Below are 18,616 nucleotides of genomic sequence, written 5' to 3'. Positions count from 1 at the left end.
TGGAGATGAGGCTGGAGATGAAGATGGAGATGGGGATGGAGATGAGGATGGGGAAGTGGATGGAGGTAAGGATGGAGATGAGGATGGGGAAAGAGATGAAGGTGAGGATGGAGATGGGGATGGAGTTGAGAATGGAGGTGGGGATGGAGGTGAGGATGGGGAAGTGGATGGAGGTAAGGACGGAGATGAGGAAGACTGAGAGTAAAGAAAGGCTGTAGATAATGAGCCTGAGAAACAGTGGGTTGTGGGGGAAAGAATGCTGTCTGTAGTCAAGAGAAGGAAAGGAGAAGAGGAAGGGTGAGAGTACAATGTGATGTGTGGGGGAGCAGCCGTAAGCAGCCGGGGACGCCCGGGTGTAGACAGCTCCCTGACTGCCTGCTCTCAGAGCCCTCCACTGGCAGACAGGAGGCAAGATGCAGAGTGACGTTTGCCTAGGACACAGCAACTGAGGAAGATGCTGATGGGGAGAGTGTGGGAAGCCTGGGCTGTCCACGCTGCTGTGAGGAGCCCTGCTGTGTCATCGTCCATACGACTGGAATCTGTTATTGTCTTATGAGCTTGATTAAGCAGACATATTGCTAACTCCTGCTCAGAAATGTAACGAGGGAACACAGCCCTCAGTCAGGGCCTGCGTGGGTGGTGTGCATGACTCAGCTACAGATCTCCAGAACGGGGACGTGTGTGTGCGTGGAAGTGTTCGGTATGTGTGTGGGGCGGGGGGCACCCATGGGGTGCAAAGAACCCTGGCCAGGATTTGGAAGGCCCGGGTGCCCGTCCAGCCTCTGCTATTGACCTCTAGTGTAACCTGAGGCAAATCTCTCCGGTTCTCTAACCTCAGTTTGCTCACCTGTAAAACGGGAGGTCTCGACCAGCGTTCTCCAAAAGAAATACAATGCAAGCCATATATTTAATTGTCAGTTTTCTAATGACCACGTTAAGAAGAGTTTTTAAAAAGGTGAAATTATTTTAATACTATGTTTATTAAATCCATTATATATCCCAAATGTTATTTCCAATGTAAGCAATATAAAAATATTAATGATATGTTTAACATTCCTTTTAAAATTTGTCTTCAAAATTCAGTGTGTATTTTACACTTCCAGCACGTATGAACTTGAAAGAGCCACATTTCAAGGGCTTGGCTGCCACATGGTGAGTGGTTACTGTATTGGACAGTGGCAGTCCAGGGCATTTTCTGGTGTCCTCACTAAATTGAATGCCCAAAGGCATTCTCCCGACTAGTAGCAAGGAGCTCAAAGAAAGACTCTTAGTGAGTGATAGTGCTAATAAATGCAGCTAACAGCTGGGAGGGTGCGTTTTCAAAACGCTTTCAGGTCCTACTTCTTTGCATCCTCCCAGGTACCGCATAATTCCATTCTGCAGATAAGGAAACTGAGATTCAGAGAGGTTAAGTAACTCACCCAAGGTCACACAGCCGGAAAGTGGTACAGCTGGTCTTTGAACCCTGGGTGGTCTGATGTAGAGTCCACACTCTTAACCATTGTCCTATACTACCTCCCTTACAATGGTGATGCAAATAATATTAATTAAAATCGCTGAAGTGCATTGCAGGCTTACTATGTGCCAGGCGTCTTGTGAGTATCATCTGCTTTACTCCTCAAAGCAATTCTATAAGGAAGATTCCAGGTGTCTAAATCCTGTTTGCTCGATTAAAAGACGAAAGAATGAGTGAGTGATTTTAAAGATGCCCCCTGCCCAGGTCTGAACCTCTCGGATCTTTAGAGGGTATAATTATTCCTCCACATACGCCACCATGAGTGATGCCAGAGTTTTACGCTCTAATTGGCTTGGTCCCTTAATCTTCGGGACAATCGAGTGAAGTTGAGCCACCCACAGGAGCAGGTCCCGAAGGATCTGGATTACAAGACATCCATGGAAGCTGAGACGTGCCAGGTCAATGAGTGCTCCCTGCGGCTAAAATGTGTATTTAGGGCTAAAGGTACCAAGTGATGGGAGCTCCTTTCTTCTTTCCAAAGATTGCGATGGCACAGCTTTGTGTCACAGTTTGGACTCGGGAGCGAGGGGGTTTGGGTTCAAATCCTGACTCTGTGAACCCAGATAAGCTACTCCACCTCTTAACCTTCCCCGTCTGTAAAATGGGAGGAAGATAACACGCCTCATAGACTAATGGTGAGGATTAAGTGAATTAACCCGCATTAAGGACAGCTCCTGGCTCCTAAATCTTAGCCGTTGCTCGTCTTGCCGTGGGCTCCAGGTTTTCAGTCGAGTTCTAGAAAACTTAGATTGCAGAATCTGCGAATTCTGGGTAATTGAAGTGTTCTGGTGTACTTTTCCGTCTCGGAATTTCTACCCCACTTGCCATCTGCTTCCTACAATCTTACACTTAATTACAATTCTCCATCTATTGTTCTCCTGTTGTTTCCTGTTTGTTCTGCTTCCCTTGCCGACGGCACGTGGCGGCTGCCTGCGTGAATGAATGGCTTATACCTGCCTCCTTTCGTAGACCTTAAAATAGAGTCGCCTGGCGTCTGTCGCCCCCGCCAGCCTGTGAGCTTCTCCGCACTCCATCACGGGCGCCCTCGGCGAGCACCTGGCGCCATGCCCGGCACCTAGTAGGTGTCAGGAAGCGTTGTCGAATTTAATTAAACGTAACTGGAGTGAAAACCCCTTGCGGGAAGGGAAGGCCCACGCCTCCTCCTTTCTCTGCTTCCCCCGCTGCATGTGACCCGAGGCTTGATAAGCCAGAACTGACAGCCTTTCCCCGGTGGAGTTCTAAGATTCCGGCTCCTGTCCTCCTGATTACAAGGGGGTTGGGGAAATAATAGGAGAAATCATAAGAATAGTGAATTCTTACCGTGTCTATTAGCTGGTTCATCCTCCAAATATGTCTGCCGGGTATTATTCCATTTGACAAATTGGGGACGGAGGCTCCCAGTTTTGGTGACTTGCCCAAGGACATGGAGGTGGTGGTGACCTAGCCGGGACTGGGACCCAGGAGTGCCCACTGGCTCCACGTGTGCCCTTCCAATACCCCACAGTGCCTGGGGGCACCGGCTTCAGCAAACAGGCCAGTGGCGGCCAGTGAGGAGAGCAGAGGGGTGAGCTGGTGGGAGGCAGGACCAACTTCCGGAAAGAAAGGGAGGAGGGCAGACTCCCGGCTCCGCATCTCTCTCAAGGTCATTACTTCTCGCTCCACTGCCCTCACCATAGTCTAAGCTACCAGTCTCTCTGGCCCAAATTCACATCCTGTATTTCCAGTCTCTTCGAAACGCAACTCAGGGGCTGGCCCCGTACCAAGTGGTTAAGTTCGCATGCTCTGCTTCAGCAGCCCGGATTCATTGGTGGGGATCCTGGGTGCAGACCTATGCACCGCTCATCAAGCCACGCTGTGGTGGCGTCCCACACAGAAGAACTAGAAGGACCTACAACTAGGATGTACAACTAGGTACTGGGGCTTTGGGGAGAAAAAAAAAAGTGGAAGATTGGCAACAGATGTTAGCTCAGGGCCAATCTTCAAAAAGAAAAAGTAAATGCAACTCAGAGCATGTCACTGCTCTTGCTTAAAACCTTCCATGGCTCCCCACTGCTCTCAGGACACAGAAGAAGCACTCACAACCAGTAGTGTTCTGGTAAACCCGCTCTGGGGGCCAGAGCAGGGGAAGGAAACAGACAAAGAAGGCCTGGTTTGTGGCGGTGGCTGATTTCTGTGGTGTAAAGACACCTACTGTGGCCGGTTTCCAGCAAGCAGCGGTTTAACAACTGGTTCACAAAATTCCTGAAAATGTCACAATCGGCTCTCACGAGCTGGTAGGAACCGGTGCCCGCACACCACTGTAACTGGTAACCCCCCGTCAGCCGCCCTGTTCTGTGCCCTGTGCATCTCCCCAGCCCCACTGGGCACCACGTTCCCCCTGGATCCTTGTACTCCCACTGCAATGGCCTGCCTCCCATCCCCTCTGCTCTGAGCTGACCTGCCGCTGGGCCTTTGCACGTGCTGTTCCCTCTACCTGCCATGCTTGTCTTCTGCCCACTGTCACTTCCTCAGGTCACAGCAGAGAGTCACATCCTCAGCCTTGGGCAGGGGCCCCTTTACACTCCATTGTACCTCCTTGTATCTGATGCACTTTTCATGTTTAGCTATGTGACCTTCTGATTCATGCTCCTCTTCCCCACCAGCTGTAAGCCCCGTGAGGCAGGGCCCTCATCTGTGTGCCCAGCAGGGGCTTCATTCTCACTGGAGCTCAGGCCACTGGCACCCCTTGGAGTTGGGCAGCCTTTGTTCCCCCAGCACCCAGCATGGGACCTGGCCCGTCTTAGGTAATCAGTGAATCTTCCTGAATCTTCCAGTTAAGTCTTTGTCTTCTTGTGCTTCCCTCTTGGGTAGCTCCTCCTACCTCCATCGAAGTGGTGGCCGCTGACTCGCCAGCCCCCTTCAGCCGCTACCAAGCCCAGAACTTCACGCTGGTCTGCATCGTGTCTGGAGGGAAACCAGCGCCCATGGTGAGTACCCCTGCAGTGCCCAGTCCATCCTCGGTCCCTGCCGGACCACCCTCCTTCATGGCTTGTCCAGCTGCAGGTGTCACCGCGATGCCCACTCTGCAGAATGAAGGAGGGAGGGTGTGGGCTGCGTAAGTCCACTCTGCCCCATCCGCCTCCGTCTGACCCCGGGCACTCCTCTGACCTTCCCAGGCGTCCACGTGTCTCTCTCCCTCCCCGTCTGCCAGCGCTGGAACCCCCACTTCCCTGGACCCTGGAATCCCAGAGCTGCGCAGTGGGAGTGGCTGTCAGGGGAGCTGGCAGCAGGCACACCCCAACCCCATTATTGAGCAGGGTGGAGACAAATGAGGGCCAGAGATGGGGAGGGATGTGGCCAGAGTCACCCGCAGTTTCTTGACAGAGTGGAACCCCTGCTCTGGCCGCCTCCTACTCAGAGGCCTGGGAGTCCAGCTCCTGAGTTACTGTCGCGGTCCTTCAAGGGGCAGGGGCTGGAAGGGAGAGCGCTGGCCTGAGCGTCTGTCTGGAGAGCTGCTTCTAGCACCGGCCTGGCCACGCGCACTGAATGATCCCGAGCAGGAAGATCCCCCTCTGCGTCTCAGCTTCTGGAAGGAGGCCCGGGGGCCGGGCAGTGTTAAAGTTTTACGGCTTCCGTAGAGGCAGCAAGGACCCGTTTGGTCTGAATGAAATACAGTGAGGCCCCATGTCTAAAAACATCTGAAAGGGAAGGAGGGCCAGTTGCCCTTATTGATCCTGGAAGTGCCTCTGTGGAACCCGTAAGGTTCCTGGAAACCACACTGAGAACCCATGGGAAACATGCTCCCAAGGTCCCTTCCAATTTTGACTAGTGTGACACTTTGGGTCTTGACCCTGTGAGTGTCATACGTCACTAGGATTAGCGAGGGGTGGGGCTGGAGCCATGGGCAGGTAAGGGTAGAGCTCATGGTGGGGAGGCCAGGGCTCCCCTCATCCCAAACTCTGATTGTCACTTGCAGGGACCTGTGGGGTGACCTTGGGCCCCAGGCCAGACAGACCCAGCTGCCCAGGACAGGGCAGTAAACAGGTGTGGAGAGACCCAAGGCAGGGCAGTAGGCAGGGGCACATGGGCACAGGTGGGCAGTAGGCAGGGGCACACAGGCATAGGTGGGCAGCAGGCAGGTACACACAGATAGGCAGTGGGAGGGGACACATGGGCACAGGTGGGCATCAGGCAGGGGCACATAGATAGGCAGTGGGTGGGGACACACGGGCACAGGTGGGCAGCAGGCAGAGGTGCAGAGACAAGCCTTTGGTGAGGCCTCTCTCCCTCCACCCACCCGTAGTCCGGAGGGGACAGATAAAAAGGCAGCTTCAAAGCTGGCAATTGGTAAGAGTGGGACGTGGCCCTGTTTTCCCCTCTGGAGCGCATAAAGAGGTCTAGCCTCCTTAAAATCAGACAAGCTGGTCTTTTTACCCAAAGAGAAACTCCTTTTCTGGGGGGCACAAAGAAAGGCTCCTCACAGCCTTGGGGCTGCGGGAAGACCACCTCCCAGCCTGCCTGCTCCTGCCATTTAAGACGTGGTAACAAAATATTGCATTTATATATAAAAGATCTTCATCTCCCCACATTCCAGGCATCTTACGTTTGCCTGGGACGTCAGAACTTGAAAGAATTCTTTGATATAAATTACAAACCTGCTTTTGAAGCACTTTTCAAAAAAAAAAAAGAAAGAAAAAACCCAAAGCAGGCTATTATGTGTGTGAGAGATTTTTCGTTGGAGCTATAAACTCTGACAGATTCTCCCGTCCCACATTTCATTTACCCCCCCCCCCCCTCCCCCCCCCCCCTTGCCTCCAGCCCCCCCCCGCCCCTGCCTGTCGCCCATCCTCCTCTCCCTCCCCCCGCCTGCACCAGCATCCCTGAGAGCTTCTTCCTGCCATCCTTTCTCCCCGTCTCCCATGGATTTATTTATCTGATTTATTAAAAAATGCACCCAATTCCCACAGGCCTCTGGCCACACGTAGTAAAATAAAAAGACAGCAAATTAAATTAAATGCCGCCTCTCAAAACTTGAATTCCCCATTAGCAGACAGAGCGAGAAGATGTTTGCTTTCGCCTCCTGCCCACACCTAGCTCCCTCCCGCACACGCACCTGTTTTCTGCCTTCCATCTCCCAACCCTCCAAAACGCGCACACACAGACATCCTCGCCTCTTCTTTCTTCTCCCGACATCTCATTTCATCTCCATGCACAGCCACCTTCTCTCTCCTCCACTTGATCTCCCCAGGTGGGCATGGACCACGCCTTGGAGCCCAGGTGGCTGCCATGCTGTGTCCAGGGCCCTGTTTCTGTACATTGTTTCATTTAAGCATCCAGGGCCCCCACGAAGTAGGTGATCTTATTTGCCTTTACAAGTAAGGAAACTGAGGCCCCCAAAGGCTCACCAGCTGGTAAGTGATGGAGATGGACTCAGCCTCTGCCACCAGGGCCAGTTCCTCTGAGAACCCGCTGGGAGGTCCAGGTTGTTGGCACAAAATCTTTTCTCACACCCTCCTTGCAATTTCAGGTTTATTTCAAACGCGATGGGGAACCGATCGACGCAGTGCCCTTGTCGGAGCCACCGGCTGCAAGCTCTGGTCCCCTCCAGGACAGCAGGCCCTTCCGCAGCCTCCTGCACCGGGACCTGGATGACACCAAGATGCAGAGGTCACTGTCCCTGCTGGACACTGAGAACCGGGGTGGGCGTCCCTACACGGAACGTCCCTACCGCGGCCTGACCCCAGATCCCAGCATCCTCCTCCAGCCGACCACCGAGAACATCCCAGAGACGGTGGTGAGCCGCGAGTTCCCCCGCTGGGTCCACAGCACTGAGCCCGTCTACTTCCTGCGCCACAGCCATACCCCGGGCAGCGACGGCACCGTGGAGGTGCGCGCCCGCCTCACCTGGACGCTCAACCCGCAGATCGACAACGAGGCCCTCTTCAGCTGTGAGGTCAAGCACCCAGCGCTGTCGATGCCCATGCAGGCCGAGGTCACGCTGGGTAAGGCTTGGTGGCTGCCATTCTGCCAGCCTCCTGCAGAGCCGGGGGGGTGGGGCTTGGAATAGGGTCCCTGGGCTGCCTGCCCCCACGGAGATGGGGAGGAGACGGAGGAGCAAACAGGAGTCAAGGTCAGGCACAGAGGGCAGAGTCAGGGGCCATGGGGGGTTTACTGAGCTGGATGGGAGAACGTGGGAGGTTATGGGGGAGGGAGGGTCAGGGGAGTTTGCTGGAAAGGGTCAGGAACGCAAGGGATCAGGGAAATTCGCTCAGTCAGGATCAAGAATCTGGAAAGTCAGAGAAGCTTGCTGGATGATTGTTAGAAACAGGGGAGGTTTTTAAAATTGAAGATGCAACGTGGAAGCACAGGGAGGATGCTGGGCAAGTGAGGAGCGCGTAAGAGTTGAGACTTTTCAGGAAGGGTGGCTGAGTCAGGGCCCAGGGGGCCGGGAGGGTTTTCTCGGTCACATTTGGGAACAGAGGAAGCGACAAGGAGGATTTCTGGGTTGAATAAGTGACCCGTGAGCTCAGGGACAGCTGCCAGGTAAGCCACGAACACGGCAGGCTGGGGGCTTGCTGGATCAGGGTCAGGAATGGTGAAGTTCATGGGAACATTTGCCAGGCTGAGGTCGAGAACACACAGGACATGGGAGGACGTCACTCTGGCCTACACTTTTAGGTACAATGGAAGCGCTGCCATCTGTGGGGATGTGGGAGGTGAGCACAACCAGGAAACTGGACGCCCAGGACCAGCTCAGCCTGGGAACCTGGTCCCCACGTGTGACCTGCTTCCTCTTCCCACAGAGCACCGACTCGGGCATCCCCAAGATCTGACTCCTCCCCCTTAGACATCTCCTCCCAGCTGGGTCGAGGCAGGGAGAGGACACGTGGAATCTTCTCTACCAGAAATGTCAGATCCTTTACTGGGGGACTTGGCAGGGAAGTGGACACACGGACCGTGTACTGACCCTCTCTGCCTGCAACTCTCTGTGCCTTCATCTGCAGCATCCAGAGGCTCGTTCTGAAGCCCAAGATGCCTGTCCTTGTCCTCTGAGTCACCTCCAGTGGTGAGGGGCCGCACGGAGCCACCCACAGCCCCTAACCCAGGCCCCTCACGACCAAGGTCAGAGAGCAATGACTGACACGGGTTGGGACCACAGCCTGTATCAGGGAGTCCAAAGGAACTCTGTTTTTAACTGGCCCACCAGAAGTCCTGGTACCTCCTCTGCCCCGAATACCGAGTGAAAGGATTTCATGTACATAAAGCACCTACTATGTGCCGGGAATGTTTGTGAGGCTCGTCTCCTGCATTCCTCACAAGTACAAGTTTACCACGCAGCCCCATTTTACAGATGAGCAAAACTGAGGCTCAGGTTGATGGAGTCGCTTTCTCTGAGTCACCAACTTGCAAGCAGCAGAGCTGGGATTTCAAGCCAGGTCTGTTGGTACCTTCTCCACTTTCCTCAATACCAACCACTGAACTCACCAGCCCCGGGACCAGACACCCTTACTGGCTATGGGGTTAGTTCCCTGAAGACCCATTAAAATGGCCCTGGGATTCCCACAGGCCACCTGCTCACACAGAAAATAATAAGGGCTAAGATTTAGCACACACCTACTATGCACCATGTGCCACGGACTACCCAATTGGTGATCCTCCTGGTAACTCAATGAGGTAGGCTGTATTATTGTGCCATATCACAGGTGAGGCAACTCAGGCGCAGGGAGGTTAAGTTGCCCCAGGTAAGTGGGAGAGGACTCAAAGGCAGCCGTGAGGCCCCAGAGTCTGGCTCTCAGCCTCTCCCTGTGCCTCCTCACAGCATCCATTTGTCACGGGTACCCACCCCTGAGTACCATTTGCCCATCGCTCCATAGAGGGCTCAGGAGCCCCCCCTGAGGCCAGGCCCTGTGCAAGGTGCTGGGACCTTCTCCATCCTGAGCCTGCCCAGACCCCTCTCACAGCCCTCCCACGGACCCTATTTAGAGTAACTCTCCTTAGGCCACCCAGCTGGGTCTGACCCCAGAGCCCACATTCCTAACCACTGTGCTCTCCAGCCTGCCTGGTGGGGCTGGGATAAGGACGCACTGAGCCAGCGGGTGTGACCACTGGAGAGTGGTGTGAGCAGAGGGCTGTGGCCATGGGATGAGACAGTGGGATGGACGAGATGGTCCCAGGACACAGCAGCCAATCATCTGATGATGACTTTGAGGGTCAGGACAACAAGGGTCGGGGGGCATGTCCCCTTTGCTCCCGCTGTTCCCTCTGCCGGGGACGCCCTCCCCTGCTCAGATACCCCCCCACCAAAGAAGACAGATGCCTGGGGGTCCTAGAACTCATCTCATTCCTCCCGTTGATCAAGCCAGCACCCTTGGAGTCACCCACTTGTCTCACATCCCACGTTCAAGCCATCCTCTAGCCCTGGCAGCTCAACCTCAGCATGTGTCCCCTTCTGCCACTCCTCGTGGCTTCCTCTCCGACCATCCAGTTGGAGCACTGTCAGTTCACCCCTGGATTGTCACACAGCCCCCAAACTGGTCTTTCTGCGTCCGCTCGTGCCCCCTTCTATGCTCACCCTGACTGATCCATTTAATGTGGAAATCAGCTAATGACACACACACGCACCCACCCCAAACCCTCCAACGGTAGACAGATCGATAGAACAGAACAGAGGCCAGAAATAGACCCACATAGAGAGTCCATTGACTTTTGACAAAAGTCCCAGGCTGTTCAACGGGGAAAGAGAAGTCTTTTTAACAAACGGCCCTGGAACAACTGGATGAGCTTAAGGGAAAAATGAACCAGATCCTGACTTCATACCCACGAGAATTAATTTGAGATGAATCATAGACCTGAATGTAAAACCAGCATTGTAAAACTTAGGAATCTGTCTTTGTGACACTGAGGCGGGCAAGAATTTCTTAAAGAGGTCACAAAAAGCACCAAGTGAATAATTGAAAATTGGTAAATTAGACTTAATCAAAATTCACATCTTCTGCTCATAAGAAGGCACCTTCAAGAAAATGAAAAGGCAAAGCAGAGACTGAGAGAAAATATGCTCCATACAGATATATGACAAAGGATTGGTATCCAGAATATGTAAATAACTACAGATCAATAATGACAAGATAACTCAATTTTTTCTTTAAAAAAAGAAGATATACAAATGGCCAATAAGCATATAAAAAGGTGTATAACATCGTTAGTCGTTAGGGAAATGAAGACTAAAATCTCAATGAGATACTATCTCACAACCGCTAAAATGACTAAAATCTAAAAGACCGATAATACCAAATGCTGGCAAGGATGCAGAACAATCAGAACCTTCATGCATTGCTGGTGGGAGTATAAAACAATACTACAGCTTTGGAAAGCTAGCATTTCTTACAAAGATAAAAATAACCCTACTTTATGACCCAGGAATTTCACATTTACCCAAGAGAAATGAAAATATATGTCCACAAAGATTTGCACATGACTGTTCATAGCAGCTTTGTTCATAACAACAATAACAAAACCATAAGTAAGCAAATGTCCATAATTGGGAAAATGGACGAAGAAATTTGTGCTGCATTCATACAATGAACTACTTCTCATCAAGACAAATGAATGAACCCCTGAGATGCACAGCGACATGGATAGAGCTCAAAAACACAATGCTGAGCGAAGGCAGCCAGACAGCCAAGAGTACATTCTGCATGAGTCCATTTATATGAACTTCTAGAACCTAAAACCAATCTGGGGATAGAAATCAGAGGGTGTTTACCTATGGAGAGTGGGGATCGACTGGAATGAGCCATAAGGGAAACTTCTGGAGGGATGAGAATGTTCTAGAGTTTGACTGGGATAGTGGTTACACTGGTATTCACATTTATTAAGATTTGTCAAATTGTGTTCTTGAGAGCAGTGCATTTCCCTGCCTGTGAATTTTATCACAACTTAAAAATCTATGAAGAATAAAAACAAAACAGAACAATTCACTAGGCTGCCATCACATTTAAGACCCATCCCAGTGGGGCTCATCTCTCTCTCTCCTCTACTCCGTCTGCTCCCTCTTCCTCCAATACGCCCAGCTCAGGCTCACCTCTGTGACTTTGTACTGGCTTCCCCTTCTGCCTAGAATAATCTTACCCCAGCTGTTCTCAATCCCCCATCATTTAGGTCTCTGCTCAAATCTTCTACTCAGAGGGTCCTTCCTTGGCCACCCTCTCTCAAACAGCCTCCTCCTCCTTGTGCCATCAGCTGCTTACCTTGCTTTGCTTTCTGGCATCACATTTATCTCCACCTGGAAGTATATAATATATTTCCTTGTTGCCTGGATCCCCCACTAGAATTTAGGTTGTGTATGGGCAGTCTTTACTTGCCTTGTTCACTTGGTACAGGGCTCAGTACAAGTCCTAACATATTACTTAATAGATACTTAATAATTTTCTGGGTTGTTACGAAGAATAAATAAGGCAGTGCATAAAAAGTGCTTAGCGTAGTGACAGACAGAGTAAGTACTCAGTAAATATCAGCTACTGATATTATTTGTCACTGTTTTCCCACCGTTTCCCTGCATAGTGACTGACACAGATTAGGCGTACAATAAAGAACTAGGTGGTAGAGCAGATGAATGAATGGATGGGTGAGTGGATGGGTAGGTTTATGGGTAGGTGTGTAGATGGATGCTGGATGGATGGATGGATGGATGGATGGATGGATGGATGAGTGATATGATGGAGTGGTGGATGAATGGATAGAATGAATGTTTGGATGGACGGATGAGTGGACGGATGAGTGATATGATGGAGTGGTGGATGAATGAATAGAACGAATGCTTGGATGGATGGATGGGTGGATGGATGGATGCATGGATGGATGGATGGATGAGTGATAAGGTGGAGTGGTAGATGAATGGATAGAGTGAATGCTTGGATGGGTGGATGAGTGGTATGATGGAGTGGTGGATGAATGGATAGAATGAATGATTGGATGGATAGATGGATGGATGGATGGATGGATGAGGGATATGGAACAATGGATGAATGGATAGAATGAAAGCATGGATGGATGGATGGATGGATGGATGAGTGATATGATGGAGTGGTAGATGAATGGATAGTGTGAATGCTTGGATGGATGGATGAGTGGGTAGATAAGTGAGTGGTTATCTTAGCGAACACCCGGAATTCCTGGGGGGAAACCTAGAGAAGCTTTCCCAAGATATTTCACACGGCCATTGGTGCAGCAAATGCTCAGGTTAGGTAAAGAGGGCATCTTATATAATCAGGATGTTTTGTATTTCCCTGAGCAGATGCACACCACTTTATATTTCACAATTTTCTTCTCATATCTTGAGAAATCTTCTCATATTTCTCCCCCATTGTCATTTTCAGAGCAACTCCTCATATAGGGTAGTAGCTTATTGTCCCCATTACAGGTGAGAAAACTGAGGCCCAACAAACTGAATTGACTCATCCAAGTCCTGCAGCCCGAGCGAGAAGGCTAGGCCTGCATCCCAGGTCTCTGAACTCCTGCTCTTTCTCTATGTCCGGGAGTCAAGAGGCGTGACAGCCCAGGGGCCGGGAACATTCCCTTCCAGCGTCCTCAGTGGTCTGTTCCAGGAGCAGGCAAGGGGGCACCAGGATTTGCCTGCCAGCAGCTGCCCATGGCCTTCACCATGGTGGTGGGAGTGCGAGGGTGATGGCAGCTGGCCTGGCCTCTGGGAGCAATCTCGCCACAGCAGTGAGGGCAGGAGGCAGAGGGGCCGTCTGCTGCAGAGGCAGCTGCCAGGACAGAGCTCAGAGACACGGGGGCAGAACAGCCCCTTCACCTGCCACCTGCTGCCCCTCAGGGTCAGCGCCACACAGGAACCACAGGAACAGGCAGCTGGGGCGGCAGGGGCGGGTCCGGCTGCCCGGGTGGGAGAGGGCATCCGGCTCTCCGTCTCCTTCACCCCCGGGCTGAGAGCCTCCCTTGGAAGACCCGCGTGCCATCCAGTCCTGTTCCTGCCACTCCCTTGCTGTGCGACCTCGGGCCAGCCACTGCCCTCCTGAGGGCCAGCTTTATGTCCTGTAAACTGAGTTTCATGGTAACCTGCCTGGTAAACACCAGGAAGGGTGTCACAGTCCTAAAATGGGGTCCAGCACATGTTGTCACCTGATAAACATCGAGTCCTCTCCCCTCGGGGCCTGAAGAGGGTAGGTGAGGCCTTTAGAAAACAAGGCAGCGAGGGATCTGACCTGCAAGGGGAAGGTGCCTGCGCTGTGGTCCAGCGGTCCAGCGGTCCAGCTTCTCTGCACAGGGGTGCCCTCCTGCGCCCTCTGCTGGCTGCAGCGGGACAATGCTGTCCCAGCCGGACAAAGAATGAGGACCTGGCTGCCCCGCGCAGGGCTTCCCACCTGCAAAGCGACCTCCGCAGCTCTTGAGAGTCCACAAAGAAGGCGAGAAAGTTACTTGGTCCCCTCCAAGCGTTGGTCTCCTTAGGGGAACAATCCCAAAGGGTTGGAAAGTTAAATGAGATCACGCATAAGGCGCTTAACATAGTGTCCCGCTCTTCCCATGCACCGGACAAATGGTAGCCCCCAAACTGACCGTCTCCGATGTTCCTAACAACCCCGTGTGGTAGGTAGGCAAGGGCTACCGTCATTGTTCCCACTGTGATTGGGGTAAAGCCAGGTGAAGCGATGCTTCCAGGGGCACAGGCTGGATCAGGCCTTGCTCTGGGTCTCCCAGGGCAGCGCTCCCTTCTCAAGCAGGGTGGATGCACCACCAGAAGCCGCCTCGCCTTCCCTGCCGTTGCCTCCCCTCGATGCAGGCCCAGCTCTCCCCACCGAAGCTTCTCCCAGCCCCGGGTGGCACTTCAGATGACTTGCTCGCAGTTTAATTAATGGTCCTTTGGTTTCACTCTCAGAGAATGAAATTGGCAGTGCCTGGGAGACCACCCACGTCTGCCGGCTGCTCTGATTTCTGCTCTGAGAGCTCTGAGTGGGAAGGAGAGGTTCTGGGAGCAGGCAAGGGCAGACGAGTGTGGTCCCAGCCCAGCCCAGGCAGGGCCTGGGGACAAAGCTTTTCTCCTGCTGCTACCCCTGGAATGGCCACAGAGAGGGCACAGAGCATGGCCCTCCCATCAAAACCCTAATGCCTTCCTCCAGCCCAGGAAGCCCTATAGATCTGTCCCCAGCCCCACCCCCATGAACTCCCTGACCTCAGGGCCATGCCCTGGCTGTCCCCTCCGCCTGGAACCCTCCTCATGAGCTTCACACCCGCCCTGGGTCGACTTTGCAGGAGCCCATCCTCCCTGACAGTTTCTGGTCTGGGCACTTGTTTGCATGTGGGGTGTCTCCCCGACGGAAGTGCAGGCTCCATGTTGGCGGGCACATGGTCTTGTACACACTGCGTTCCCAGACCTGCCCCAAAGCCTGGCACATGGTTGGCTCAGTGATTGCTTGTTGAACGAATGAATGAATGATTCTGGGAAAAGATCCCTGGCCTGGAAGTCAGGGAACACGGGAAATTCACCCTGTGGGTGACCTTGGATGAGCCCCTCTGTGACCCATGGACCTTGGCTCTCCAATCTGAAACCTGAGGGGAGGGACTCAGTGACCCGGATGGCCCTTCCATCGCTGATACTCTCTTGTCCACAGGACAGCAATGCCCTTGGGCGTCTTGTCTCCCAAGCTCAGAGATATAAAGGGGCTTGAAGGAAGTGATGTAAGGACGTGAGGAAGAGAGGCAGGATGAGAGATGTGGTCCCCCCACCCACCTCCAAACTAGAGATTCCAGACAGTCCCCCGTGGGCAGGTTAACCTGGAAGGAGCCCTGGAGCAGGAATGAGGAGACCCAAATTTCGGTCCCAGCTCCTCTTCACTGTACGACCTTTGGCAAGTCACTTCCCCTCTCTGGGCCTCAGTTACCCCAGCTGTACAATGGGGATGTTGACGGCAGAGCCCACACAAGGATTTGGTGCAGGTGGGAGTTTGGGGTGCCTCCAGTCATCGCGGCTGCCTGAGGATGCTGCTCCCTGCTCCCAGCTGAGTCGTCTCCCGGGTGGAACCTCCGCTGGGCATCCCTGACTCCACTGTCCACTGGGCTCCTCTGATCTGACCCCTGTCCACTGGCTGGTGCTTATCTTTCACCCCCACTGAGAGTGAACCCCACGAGGGCAGGGATCCCGTATCGCTGAATCCCCAGGTCCCAGACAGGGTCCCCCAGGTCCCACTGCAGGGGCTCGGGGACTGTGTGTGAATGAACGCAGGCATGAATGAGTGACATCCTCTGAGCTCCCAGCTCAGCAGCAGCTCATCCCAAGGACGCTGACTGTTGGGCTGGGACTTTCCTCTCCATAGCCCCTCCCCCTGCTTTCCTCCTTCAGCTGTCCCCTCCACACACACCTACACCTCTCTGACCTCGCCTTCCTCTCCCTGCAGTTGCCCCCAAAGGACCCAAAATCACAATGAGGCCCAGCAGAGCCCGCGTCGGGGACACGGTGAGGATTCTGGTCCACGGATTTCAGGTCAGCCTCTCTCTGAGCATCTGGGAGGGGGTGGGAGGTGTTCAGGGCACCAAGTGGGCACCAGTGTCCCTGGCAGCATGCCCCAAGGCCCTTCCCTTGACCTCCAGCACAGCCAGCGGGCCTCAGTCTCCTGATCTGTGTGATGGCTCCCATCGGGAATGGCAAGAGGTGCATGCTTTGCTCTCCCATGAAGACCTCGGGGCAGTCATAGCTCACGGGCCTTGACACCCTTTCCAGCCCCGGAGTCCTCCTCTTACTGGGGTTCCGGGCAGCCACACCCAAGCTGTCAGATGAGAATGTGTGGCCAGCCCCGGTCAGGCCGGCCTCTGCCCCCTCCTGCTCCGGCACAGTGGCTCCTCCCGTGAGCCGACTCTGCCCTGCTCCGCCAACAGAACGAAGTCTTTCCGGAGCCCATGTTCACGTGGACGCGGGTCGGGAGCCGCCTCCTGGACGGTAGCACCGAGTTCGACGGGAAGGAACTGGTGCTGGAGCGGGTTCCCGCCGAGCTCAACGGCTCCATGTACCGCTGCACTGCCCAGAACCCACTGGGCTCCACCGACACGCACACCCGGCTCATCGTGTTCGGTACGCTGCGCCCAACCGTGGGGAGGACTACTGGGGCGGGGCCTGACTGGAGCCGCCCGCAGGAGGAGCGAGCAGCTGGGGCCCTCTCCCCTCAATTTGCCCCGAGAGGGTGCCTCACAAGGAGGCATGTAGTTCATCAGTTAAAACCAGAGAGTTCTGGGTTCGAATCCCAAGTCTACCAGGTGGCAGCCAGGCAACGTCGGGCAAACTACTTACCCTCCCTCAGTCTCCCTGTCTGTAAAATGGGCTGATACCCCTCAGCCCACAGAGGCTGCGTGGCTGCACGGAGAGCACATGTGACACCACATAGCAGGTGCTGGGTGAAGGGGAGCTCCTTTGCTGAGTTCTGGATGCCTTCCATTCTCCAGTTCTCTTTCCGTTCTTTCCAACAGAAAACCCAAATATTCCAAGAGGAACGGAGGACTCCAATGGTAAGTCTCCACTTGCTTAGAAGCGAGTGATGTTCAAGGCTCCAGGAAGCTCCGGCCCCCCAACCCCATGCCTCAGGCAGGGAGGTGTCCTCTTATGGACACAGTCTGTCCTTAGTTGGGCAGAGGCTGGTCAGAGGTTGTCAAGAGTGGGCACGGAGGCAATAAAGGGGGTCTCACCATCCCGAAGCAGCAGAGAGGGATTTCCAGGGACCAAGCATGCCCCCCCCCCCCCACTATCCACAGCAACTCCAGCTCTCTTAGCTCAGAGAGCTCAGCTGTCCTGGCCCCAAGCGGATGTGTCCAGCACTGACCGTGGGGTTGTGTTCTGGGGCCCTGGACCACTCTGCAAGACAGCTGGGAGCACAGACAGATGCCTCGGCTGGGACCCTTTGTATTGCCCTCCCCGGGCTGCCACCCAACCTGAGCACCACCCCATGGGACCCAGACACTGTTCCCCAACTCCCCAGCCCTCCCCTCCCCACGCTAAGCCAAGCTCGCAGTTCACAATGGAGGGCCCCCCTCCGAGTCCCCACTGGAGGGTCCTGATGGCCACCAGAAAGCCAAACCGCTGCCTGGCAGGCCTAGGACAGGGAGGGGCTCGTGCCCAGTTAGGTGGGACAGGTGGGAAGGCAGGGACCTGAACTCAGTGCACCCTGACGCTCAAGTCCAGACTCCTTGGGGGGCCGTTTGAAGCACTGCCCTGTGCCCGGGCTCCGCGCCCCGCCACACCCTCCAGAAAGTGCCGGGAACGGGCAGGCAGGCAAGCCCTGACCCTGCACCCTGCCGCCTGGCACAGGTTCCGCTTCTGGCCCTGCCGGCGTCCGGCTCACCTTGGTGCTCACCCTGACAGTGGTCCTGGAGCTGACGTGAAGGCTCGGCCTCGCTCCTGCCACTCCGCCTGGCACTGACGTCTCTGCCATTGGTTTTCATTTCTTTTCTAAACTATTTCCAGTCTTGTTCTTAGTCTCTTTCTGTCCGTGTCTTGGCTTCTTCAGTCGGTTTAATTAAAACAAACAGAACGATTTTCCCCACCTCGGTCTGTGGCTCTGGATTCTTCATTTACAGCAGCGAGAGGGTGCCCCCGGCATCCAGCACTGGGACAGGCACTGAGTGGGGGAGGCGAGGAAGGAAATCGAAGACACGTCCCTCCCCTGGGGGCGTCCACGTCCTGACCCCCAGCACCTGTGACTATGTTACCTTACGAGGCAAAAGGGGCTTTGCTGTTGTGATGAATTTAAATTGGGAGGATCCTGCTGGATTATCTGGGTGGGCCCAATGTAGTCACAAGCATCCTTATAAGAGAGAGGCGAGAAGACAGTAGAAGATGTGATGACAGGTGCAAGAGTCAATGCAAGGAAGGGGCCACAAGCTGAGGAACGTGGGCTGCCTCCAGAAGCTGAAAAGGCAAGGACACGGATTCTCCCCGGGAGCCGCCGGAAGGAACCGGCCCGGCCAACACTTTTAGCGCCATGTGACTAATTTCAGCCTTCTGACCTCCAGGACCCGAAGGAAATACATTTGCCTTGTTCTAAGCCATTAAGTTGGGGGTCATTTGTTACAGCAGCCAACAGAAACACATACCATCACACAAGATGTTTGCAAAGGCCAGAC

The 18,616-nt window shown here is 54.0% G+C and overlaps 1 protein-coding gene across 1 annotated transcript in view; it reads left to right on the top strand.

Moving 5' to 3' along the window:
* The window catches only part of IGSF21 (immunoglobin superfamily member 21), a 237,547-nt gene extending 219,672 nt beyond the window's left edge, over window positions 1-17,875 (top strand). Inside the window, exons 5-10 of the mRNA XM_046663094.1 lie at window positions 4,367-4,482; window positions 7,023-7,497; window positions 15,904-15,989; window positions 16,382-16,574; window positions 16,967-17,005; window positions 17,802-17,875. Coding sequence (XP_046519050.1) covers window positions 4,367-4,482; window positions 7,023-7,497; window positions 15,904-15,989; window positions 16,382-16,574; window positions 16,967-17,005; window positions 17,802-17,875 — 983 coding nt within the window. The remainder of the gene's footprint in view (window positions 1-4,366; window positions 4,483-7,022; window positions 7,498-15,903; window positions 15,990-16,381; window positions 16,575-16,966; window positions 17,006-17,801) is intronic.
* The last annotated feature ends 741 nt before the right edge of the window (window positions 17,876-18,616 follow it).

This window comes from Equus quagga, chromosome 5 (genome assembly GCF_021613505.1).
Source record: "Equus quagga isolate Etosha38 chromosome 5, UCLA_HA_Equagga_1.0, whole genome shotgun sequence".
Classification (NCBI taxonomy): domain Eukaryota; kingdom Metazoa; phylum Chordata; class Mammalia; order Perissodactyla; family Equidae; genus Equus; species Equus quagga.
The sequence above is the reverse complement of the archived record's forward strand: the minus strand, read 5'-3'. Positions and strand labels throughout refer to the sequence as shown.